This window comes from Rhinoderma darwinii, chromosome 11 (genome assembly GCF_050947455.1).
Source record: "Rhinoderma darwinii isolate aRhiDar2 chromosome 11, aRhiDar2.hap1, whole genome shotgun sequence".
Lineage (NCBI taxonomy): Eukaryota > Metazoa > Chordata > Amphibia > Anura > Rhinodermatidae > Rhinoderma > Rhinoderma darwinii.
Window position 1 is genome coordinate 90,607,944 of NC_134697.1, and position 10,996 is coordinate 90,618,939.

Here is a 10,996-nt window from a genome sequence, read left to right on the forward strand (position 1 = left end):
CAGTTCTGCAACACGGCCGCTATACAGTGTATGAAGCACTGCATGCCCAGCATAACATCCGGTGCCCGGAGGCAGCCCGAACAGCTGATCGGTGTGGGGTCCGGGTGTCATATTTCACCACTTATTACATTACCGGGTACATATCACAATGTAATGACCATTACTCACCATCTGCTGGAAGTTGACATGGCCATAACCAAGAGACCATCTTTTGATCATGTTCCTGCAGACACGTATAGACAGCTCAGGCCCATCTGGACTAAACTTCTGATAGATAGGCGGAAGCCGAAACGCGTTGGGGCCGGTCGCCATTCTCTGAGTCTCAGCCACATGGGTTAGTACTCTGTTATTCATCGCTCGCTGTTCTTGTTGCTCTCTATATATTAATCACACTTAGTATTTACTAATGTATGAGCTCTATTTCGGATACAATATTCCTCATTGGTCTTGTTACAACTTTAATTCCAATGTATGGTACTAACATCCTTCCTATCCATTCCTAAACAGTAGAACACCTCATTTCGTAGCCAGTATATCTTACCATATTCACACCATGCTATATGCATTTTCGTCTTGAGGTGTAATCCAATAAGTTCATAACAATATGACTTCTTTTGGTGAATAATTGACTCTTGTTTGGCGGCCATGCTTTTATTTGTGATTCATTTTTAGAAACTTATATTTACTACCTGTATAATTTTGTTGTGCAATAAAAAGATTATATATTTATACATTTTGACTTAAAGACTCCATGATCCTTTCTTTGTTTGGTTAAAGATGTCCCTACATGTCTGGAGGATGGACCAGTACCATCACGGAGCCTTCACTGATACCTAAGAGAAACAACGAGCAGAAGATCCTAGAACTCACCAACAAGATCATTCATCTGCTGACTGGAGAGGTGAGGACTACCGGAATGCTGGGACATTATATAGTAACACTATGAAGGTGTCGGGATGATGACTGTCTCATTGTGTGTCAGGTTCCTATAAGGTGTCAGGATGTCACCTTCTATTTCTCCATGGAGGAGTGGGAGTATATAGAAGAACACAAGGATCTGTACAGGGACGCCATGATGGAGGACCACCGGCCCCTCACATCACCGGGTAAGAGGGATCTGTACAAGGACGTCATGATGGAGGACCACCGGCCCCTCACATCACCGGGTAAGAGGGATCTGTACAAGGACGTCATGATGGAGGACCACCGGAACCGTGCACCACCGGGTAAGAGGGATCTGTACAGGGACGTCATGATGGAGGACCACCAGCCCCTCACATCACCGGGTAAGAGGGATCTGTGCAGGGATGTCATGATGGAGGACCACCAGACCCCATCACCGGGTAAGAGGAGAGCATTTTTGACAGTCCACAAGATACACCCATCACCTGATAACTACATATAAACAATGTCTTCCACTGTATGTGTCTCCTACAGGTATATCCAGTAAGAGAAATCCATCAGAGAGATGTCCCAGTTCTGTGTTTTCCTGGCATTGTCCACAGGAATATCACAACGTCCCAGAGGGTCATCACGTAGGTGGAACCAAAGTCTCGTCAAATCCCATAAAGGTGAATGTGCACTTCATGCTTTGCCAATATTACCTAATAATTTGTTACATTTCAGCTCATTAACTGAGGAAATAATTTGTAATATTTTATGTGAGTGTTTAGGGAAATATTCATATTAAAGTTGAGAATGTAGACGGAGGATACAAGGCGTATGTGTGGGAGGATCAAAAGTGCAATAAGGAAGAAACTTCTAACAATATCTACCCAGGTGAGCGACAACCACAAACTGTTCAGTGGCTAAAACAATCTCTTTTTATGAACTCTCCTTGGCTACATGCAGACGACCGTTCTTCTCATCAGTGTGCTATCCGTATTGTAACGGACGGCAGACTGACCCCTTCATTTCTATGGCTCCGTGCACACTACCATGTTCTTCACAGATCCTTGAGTGGGACCGGGCCACAAAACTCAGAGCAGGTCCTGTTCCTGTCAGTATTTGTGGCTCGGTCTCGCCCATTCAAGTCAAACCTATGGAACAAACGGGACGCATGCGGAGGACACACTGTCGTACCGCAAAAAAACGGACAATGGATCCATTGTTTGCAGGACGCAAATACAAACAATCATGAGCAGGTAGCCTTGGTATGTGTGAAGTGTCCAGTAGGGGCTACGGGGAACCAACATCATCTTTTGGACTCCTGCCATCCTTGGAAATGCTGTGACATCTATCATCATTGTCATAACTTTCTACTCTGACACTTTGATAAGAGATCTTTACATTTAACATCTTCACATTTGCTCCCACAGATGGAGAGGACAGCAAAAATATTTTGGAAGGATGTCTCTTTTTATCTCCAGACTGTATACTGGACAACGGCAACGTCACTCAAGGTTCTCCAGGAGAAAACGTCACTTCTCCAAGGGTTGTTAATGCAGGTTTATCATCCGATTCTTCTGACCACCAGGAATGTTCTTCTATTAGATTGAGCGTCAATTCACCTAGTACAGATTGTAAGGACAATAATATGTGTTCATGTTCTGAGTGTGGGAAATGTTTTCCACTAAAATCCTATCTGAATAAACATAAGAAAACTCACACCGAGGATAAGCCGTTCCAATGTGGACAATGCGGAAAATGCTTTCGAAGTGGATCAAAACTTAGAAGACACCAGAGGGTTCACAGAGGGGAGAAACCATATCCATGTGCTGATTGCGGGAAGCTCTTTGCTCATAAACTAAGTCTCGTCAACCATGGGAAAACCCACACAGGTGAGAAGCCATTCTCTTGCACCGAATGTGGGAAATGTTTTTCATTGAAGACGTATCTGACCATCCATCAAAGGACGCCGCACACTGGAGAGAAGCCGTTTTTCTGCTCAGATTGTGGAAAATGTTTTGCACAGAAAACAAGTCTTAATATACATCAAAAATCCCACAAAAGTGAGATAAAAATGACATGTTCAATTGTGGGAGAACATTGATGTAAAGAATGATTATGTTCTCTAAACGGGAAATTGACAAATCACCGTCCTTAGATGGAAACAGATTTTATAAATAAAGACCCGGCACCGATCAGCGGCTCCGGCTGATTCCGAGCACCGGATGTCCATGCCTATCCTGAGGACCTATCCTGTGGACCATAGGTCCTCCGTATTAAAAACCGCCCCATGCCCGGACAACCCCTTTAAGGACCAAGCATTGTTTTTGGTTCTTCCATCGTTGCATTCCAAGAGCCGTAACGTTTTTATTTTTCCGTCGACGTAGCTGTATAGACGTCATTCTGTGTTAAGGGGTTATAGAAAACTTGTAATCACGTGTTCAGATTTTATGGGCTGCCCGTGCTGTTATTACAGCCCGAAATAGGACATGTTCTATATTATTCAACGGCTCGGGCAGCTTCCTGTAAGTAAACGGGAAGGTACCCGTGGCCAATAGAAGTCCATGTGCATGAGGCCTAATGCAGTAGCAGTAGAGGGAATGAGATTTGAACAATCGGATTTATATGAATCCGCAGCATTATGCTGTGAAATTGCTGTTTTTTTCTTGCAGGTTTTCCCCATTTAATTCAATGCGGAGGTAAAACTTGCGACAAATCTCAAATGTTGCGTTTTTTTGCGACGGAATAGCTGAAACAAAAGAAAAGCTTAAACTTACCCGTTTTATATACTTCTCCATCCAGGCCGGCCTCCTCGGATGACGTTTCATGACGCCAATCACAGGCTGCAGCAGTCACATGAGATGAAACGTCATCCCAGGAGTCCGGGCTGCTGGACAATACAGGGACACGTCGCCATGACTACTTTTAGACCCTTAACGTAGTGGTCCCATTATTAAATATCATATACATTGTAAAGATCATTAAAAAAATAATGTTTTCCATTTACTGTTAAAAAAAAAATGATCCAGTGGAGAGTTATGAAATTTACCTTACATATTTATGGCGCCTCCGGGTGTTCAAAGTGTATAGCAATGTGCACGTCCACCTACTGAGCTCAATGCTGGTGGACATGCATGCACAGTCACTCTCCCCACAACCTTGTCTCTGCATTGTAATCTTCTGATACCTGCAGATCAGCCAATAGAAATAGCTTTCATTCCTGCTTGTCAGGAGAGGAGCGGAGCCTCTGCAGTTCCATGTCGGTATAGCTTTGGAGATTCCTTCTGCTGTGAAAATAAGGCACTGTTGTCAGCTGCCAGAGTAGGAAGGAGAATAGTTTTGCTTAGAGCCTCTCCCCCAGGAGCACAGATTAGCTGCAGCACCAAGGGGCAGGACAAAGATCCGAAGTCCACAAGACAGTCCACCTCTGAATGGGTCAACAGAAACAAAATTAAGAATTTGAGGTGGCCGAGTCAAAGTCCTGACTTGAATCCCATTGAGATGCTGTGGCAAAACCTTAAATTGGCACTTCATGCTCGAAAACCCTCCAATGTAACCAAATAAAAACAATTCTGCAATGACAAGCGCGCCAAAATTCCTCCACAGAGATGTAAAAGACTCATCGCAAGTTATCGCAAACGTTTGATTGCAGTTGTTACCACCAAGGCTGGTGCAACCAGTTCGCTTTAGGGGGGCAATTACTTGATCACATGGGCAAAATAGGTTTTGAATTATTCTCATTAAATGGAATGGAATTAAAATAGGTTGGATGATGTGACACATTTACATGGGACAAATTATCAAAAAATTAGAATTCAAGTAAGGGGCAAATAGTTTTTCCAACGCACTGTATAATGTTAGTGCAAAATGTTCGGTGTAAGCACCACTAAAGGAGCGCACCTACTAGTAGTCTCTATAGGCCTGGCTTGGAAATACCTGTAGGTTAAACTACACCCTGGTTTTGGGAGGCCGTTGTGTGACCGATTCTAAAAAAGAGACGCAGTAAAACTCTCCTGAGGTGGTTAGTTAGAAAGAAGGGGATGTGAGGGCCACAAGGGACCTGTGCTCACCAGATGTGGAAGAAAGAAGGCAACTCAGAGGAGCTCAGCGGAACGATGCTGCCGCTACAGTCGCTGTTGTATTCTGGAACCAGCCAGTGGGAGTAACATCTAATGGATAAGGGAACTCCTGGTGGAGTCTACGTAGAAGGGGTTGTTTGTCACAGATGTGAGCAGTTCACTGGTTGTAGCCGCTTTCTGCAGATGTCCGTAGTTCAGAGGGTGATGACACCTTCCTGTGTACAGTCATCAATATACCAGGTGGCCGGTTGGAATCCAGGAGGCCGGCATATGGAGATACATCTGTAAAGACCTGTGCCAGGCAAAATGGCTTGAGTGGATGTCACCAAATGCTAGTGGCAAACTCACAGATACCTGCTGGGGCCCTGTATCTAAGGCCCTGTTCACACAGAGTTTTTTGGCGCGGAAACCGCTCCATAAAACTCGTCAAAAAACTCTAGAAAATGCCAATGGGAGTTGTAAACGTTTTTTTACCGCAAGTAAAAAAAACGCGTCGCGGTAAAAAGAAGCGACATGACCCATCTTTCAATCAGTCAGAAAGGGTAAAAAAAACACCTTGACGAGTTTTTGTCAAACCACTGTGCAAAAAACGTCTGGAGCATTTAATGCAGGAGGAATTTTCCTCCTGCAAAAAACACTGTGTGAACACAGCCTACTACCATGTGCTATACTGTCTGCTTGGGCCATGGACTGTATCTAAGCCTATCATGTGTGATACTGTCAGTTGGGCCTGATATCCAAGCCTATCATGTGTGATACTGTCCTCTGTATCTAAGCCTATTATGTGTAAGGGGATGTTCACACGCTTAACAAAAAACGTCTGAAAATACGGAGCGGATTTCAGAGAAAACAGTCTCAGATTTTCAGGTGTTTTTGAAGCTGAAAATGACATTTGGAGCTTCTTTTGAGGCTTCTTTTCAGGCGTTTTTTGAGGCGTTTTTCATAGTGTTCAATGGAAAATCAGCTCCAAGAAGTGACATGCTACTTCTTTTTATGGAGCGTCTTTTTACGCTTCGTTTTTTTAAACAGGCGAAAACTACATGCTGTTTTTCCCATTGATTTCAATGGGCAGATGTTTGTAGGCCTTCAGCTTCCGTTTTTTCAGGCGTTTTTCGAGGCGTAAACGCCCCGAAATACGCCTGAAAACACTGCGTGTGAACATACCCTGAGGGTATGTTTACACGTGCACGTCCGTTAGGGTATGTTCACACGCTAGCTGTCATTTACGTGTGAAAAGACAGACTGTTTTCAGGAGAAAACAGCTGCCTCGTTTCACACGTAAAAGCTCCTCCTCGCATTTTGTGAGCCGTCTGAGACGCTCGTAAATCTTGAGCTGTGCTTCATTGAGTTCCTGGCTGGCGTAGAGTTCACTCTGTGAGGCGTAACAAGGTAGAGGCCCATACCGGACCCCGGACCTTCCCCCTCTCCAATCAGGCTAAACATTCATTAAGAGACGTTCACCTCCTAATAAGTGTGTCACATCCTGTAAACTCTTTATTAAGGCTGGCGTATAAAACGCCAGTCTTAATAAATCTCGCCACGGAATATCCTTTGGAAAAAAAATGGACATTAAAATTGATCAAAGTTGGAAGCTTCAAATTCAATTGGGGAGGTTTATGAAAAGTAGTGCAGAGGAAAAGTGGAGTCGTTTCCTTCAGTAACCAATCAGATTCCATCTCTCCTATTCCAGAGGATCTTTGGAAACCTAAAATCTGATTGGTGGCTCTGGGCGACTACTGTACTTTTCTTTTGTACTACTTTTCATAAATCTTACCGAATGTGTGCAGACCTCTATTAACCAATGCAAAGAAGTTTTTCCAAAGGACTAAAAACTACTATGGGCAGCCATTGTTGCACTCCTTTGGGCATTGTCACGCAGCTTCTTCACAAACTGGAGAAAAACAAAGCTCCTATCTAGGTGAAGGAAGTATTCACTTTGCAACTTACCGAGTTTGGTGTTTCTGAATGACTAAATTATGATCGTGGATCAGGACCCTATCGGTGACCATAAAGATAGAAAAGATTTTTTTCAAAAATGGTCTGTAATACTAACACGCTGATGCTTTAAAGAGGACCTGTCACTGGTCATATAATGTGAACTGGTCTACTGACCTGAATAGCGCTATCTCCCTGATTCCAGCGCTGTTTTTCTTTTTTTCCTGATATAGAGATATGACCCACTGTTGTGTTGGCTCCCTATATGCTAATTTGCTGTAGTTAGCCAAGGGGGTGGGGCTAGCTTCCCTGCCTCTGATACTGACCAACCAGCGTGAGGCAGCTTGAGGGTAGTTCACTCCTTGTTGGCTAACTACTGCATATGGGGAGCCAACACAACAGTGGCCATATCTCTGGAATGTGGGGGTCCAGGAAAAAAAGAAAAACAGCGCTGGAATCGGAGACAGCGCTAATCAGGTCAGTAGACTGGCTCAACTTATATGACCAAGTGACGGGTCCTCTTTAAATTTGGAGAAGAAAAACACTATTAGTTGCAAGATAAAAATGGATTCACATCCACATGTGTGTAATAAATTAAGATGAGTTTTATTTAGTTTTTTTTATGCATTACAGGTTCCGAAAATAGAATTGATGCCTTAGGAGTCATTTTCTGATTGACATTTCTGTAATATTCCTCATCAGTTGGAGCATGAAAACGGCTCCTCGATTGAGTGCATCATTTGATGTATCGGCATGTCTGCCTTACGGGCAAAAAGTTTCCCACATTTTGCACATGAAAATGGCTTCTCCCCTGTGTGGGTCCGCTTATGAGTGACAAGGTGTCCTTTACTTGTAAAACATCGCCCACATTCAGAACAGGAGAAAGGTTTCTCCCCTGTGTGTGTCCTCAAGTGATAGATGAGGGCGCCCTTGTTGGTCAAATATTTTCCACACTCCGAACAAGAAAAGGGTTTTGTCTTCGTGTGAATTATTTGATGTTTAACAAGATACGATTTGTACTGAAAACACGTCCCACAATCGGAACACTGAAATGGGTTCTCTCCTGAGTGAAATTTCAGATGTGTTGCAAGTATAGCTCGATTTGTAAAACATCTTCCACACTCGGGACATGGGAAGAGAATTTCACCAGTGTGGGTACGTTGATGACTTACCAGCTTTGACTTTTGACTGAAACACTTCCCACACACTGAACATACAAAGGGCTTTTCTCCAGTGTGAACTCGGTAATGTCTAACCAGGTCAGATTTACGCATAAACAATTTTCCGCATTCTGAACAAGAGAAGGGTTTCTCCCCTGTGTGGATTCTTTTATGGACGTTAAGAGACCCGTTTTGGGTAAAACATTTCCCGCATTCAGAGCACTGATACTTGTTACCACTTCCATGGGCTATTCTACCATTATGGGAGTCTGTTATATTGTGAGAAATGGGGTAATGTCCTGGAGAATTGTGTGCGGGCTTGTCATTGTCTATGTTACAATCAGAAGACAACATGAGACATTTCTCCAGTGTATTCTTGATCATGGATCCATCTGCACGAGAAAAATAAAATCTTTAAACATTAAAGTTTACTACAGAAACATCTTACAATAACAAGCAAATATTTATAAATCACTATTATTGAAAGGATCAAGGCTAAGGCCTCGTTCACATCTGCGTTGGGGTCCCGTTATGACGTTCCGTCGGAGGTTTCCATCAGAACGGGAACAGGAACAGACACAAACTGACGGAAACCAGAGGTTTCCGTTTCCATCGCCATTGATTTCAATGGTGACGGATCCGGTGCCCATGGTTTCCGATTTTCTCTGTTGTGCATCGGACCCGTAGTTTTGCCGGAAGCAATTGCCTAGGCTATTGCGTAATTTGATGCAGAAAATCTGAATCAAAACGGTAGGTAAAGACAGGCAGGTAAAATCCGCACCGTTCTTTTATGCGTTTTTAGGTCGATTTTTACATTTTGCTGCGTTTTTTTTCCAATTTTGTCAGATACAATTGTGAGGCAGAAACACAAGATAAATTGACATGCTGTAGATTATAAAATACGCACCGCAGGGCAATTTATGTGCAGGAAAAATTCTGCTTTGTGTAGATGAGATTAGTTGAAACCTGATTTGCCTTTGCAGGTACTGTATTACGCTGCGGATTTGCTGCAGGAAAACCTGCACGGCAACTCCGTACGTAATACGCAGCGTGTGCATGTCACTGAAGGCTCCTCCTTCCCACCTCTCATTTGGCAAATGCATTTTCCTCACTAGTTTACATTGGCAGAGAAGATGGCAGAATACGAGACTGACGCAGGGGTTAGACATGGGCAATATGTTCCTCTTTTCTGTATTTAGTGGTTAGTAGTCACCTAGACTGGTATCTGTGAGAATGTCCTCCTCTGTATTCTGCCAATCATGCCAGATAAATGTCTCTCCTTCTTCCTCTAGCCCTTCCACCTCTTCAACTTTAATAATAACCAGTTCTTCAGCCTAAAAAAAGAAATAAATCAAGAAAGACAAAAAATCTAAACGTACAAATCAAACATAATAACGTTCAATATGTGTAGAGGTTCCACAGGTCACAGTGTCGTTTCTAAGATATTTGCTATATACCTGATGACTCTGTCGGACATTGTGATTTTTCTCTGGTCTATCCTTGGGGTTCACTGGACTGGCACATCTCCCTGCTGGCCATTTCCTACTGGATCCATCTATAGGGAACACGTGGACAGTGACTGAATACATAGTGTATATTTGATGAAAAGATGGTGGGGTGACAGATAGGTGACCCTCAAAACTGTTCTCTTCTTAAGGGGTTATGCGGGGACCAAAATGTATTAGCGGTGTAGTCTGTGCAGCATGTGAGTACACTCGCTAATATACATTCCGGTCCCCGGTGGCGCGGATTATGAGATTTAATAGATTTTTATAGCGCTGCCGGGGGACCGGAAGTCTAGTTGCACAGTCTTCTTTGATGACGATATGACTCTTCGTCATGTGACCGGCCCCGCTTTACTCTATGTACAAGCAGGAGAAATAGAACAGCGATTACATAGAGTACAACGGGCTCAGTCACATGACAAAGAATCGTCATCAAAGAAGGGGACCGGAATGTATATTAGTGAATGTACTCACATACTGCAGGGATAATCATTTTTTGACCCCGCATAACCCCTATAATGGAAGTCTCCTCTTACCCGGTGATGTGTGGTTCCGGTGGTCCTCCATCATGACGTCCTTGTACAGATCCCTCTTACCCGGTGATGTGTGGTTCCGGTGCTCCTCCATCATGACGTCCTTGTACAGATCCCTCTTACCCGGTGATGGGGTCTGGTGGTCCTCCATCATGACGTCCCTGCACAGATCCCTCTTACCCGGTGATGTGAGGGGCTGGTGGTCCTCCGCCATGACGTCCTTGTACAGATCCTTGTGTCCTTCTATATACTCCCACTCTTCCATGGAGAAATAGACGGTGACATCCTGACACCTTATAGGAACCTGACACACAATGAGACAGTCATCATCCCGACACCTTCATAGCGTTACTATATAATGTCCCAGCATTCCCGGTGGTCCTCACCTCTCCGGTCAGCAGATGAATGATCTTGTTGGTGAGGTCTAGGATCTTCTGCTCATGTATCAGTGAGTGAGGTAGAGGTCCTGTGATGGGGCTGTGGGTCCTGCTCCCTCCTCCTGACACACGGGAACGGCCGCCGGAGGTCACACCCTCATCAGATGTTTTCTTCAGGACAGCGTAGTCCTGTGTATGGGGAGACACTGATACATGTCCCGATACACATTCTTTCAATCCCTCATACTCGTAGTATATTAATATAGATTAGAGAGACGTCATGTGACATAACTCCCAGAATCCCTCACCTCTCCCGTTAGCAGGTAGATGATCTCCAGAGTGGGGTTTAGTATTCTCTCATTCTTATGACGCATTCCTTTACCCATCATGATGACACAATTAATGGACCTAATATAAACACAATCGGGCAACCATCTACAGAAAGAGAAAAAAGTCATTTCAAGCCTGAACCAACAATTTTCTATCTGCTCCCCCCTCTAGTAGTAAGCGCACATTCAC

The 10,996-nt window shown here is 43.9% G+C and overlaps 2 protein-coding genes across 2 annotated transcripts; one reads left to right on the forward strand and one right to left on the reverse strand.

Moving 5' to 3' along the window:
- Window positions 1–756: 756 nt before the first annotated feature.
- On the forward strand, window positions 757–6,628 carry LOC142663021 (uncharacterized). Its single transcript, XM_075841315.1, has 5 exons — window positions 757–901; window positions 983–1,402; window positions 1,506–1,571; window positions 1,674–1,779; window positions 2,280–6,628. The coding sequence occupies exons 1-5, from the start codon at window positions 788–790 to the stop codon at window positions 2,990–2,992; spliced, it is 1,419 nt and encodes a 472-aa protein (XP_075697430.1). The 5' UTR covers window positions 757–787; the 3' UTR covers window positions 2,993–6,628.
- Window positions 6,629–7,479: 851 nt separating this feature from the next.
- LOC142663321 (uncharacterized) lies at window positions 7,480–8,503 on the reverse strand. The gene has a single exon (XM_075841929.1). The coding sequence runs from the start codon at window positions 8,444–8,446 to the stop codon at window positions 7,601–7,603; it is 846 nt and encodes a 281-aa protein (XP_075698044.1). The 5' UTR covers window positions 8,447–8,503; the 3' UTR covers window positions 7,480–7,600.
- Window positions 8,504–10,996: the final 2,493 nt, after the last annotated feature.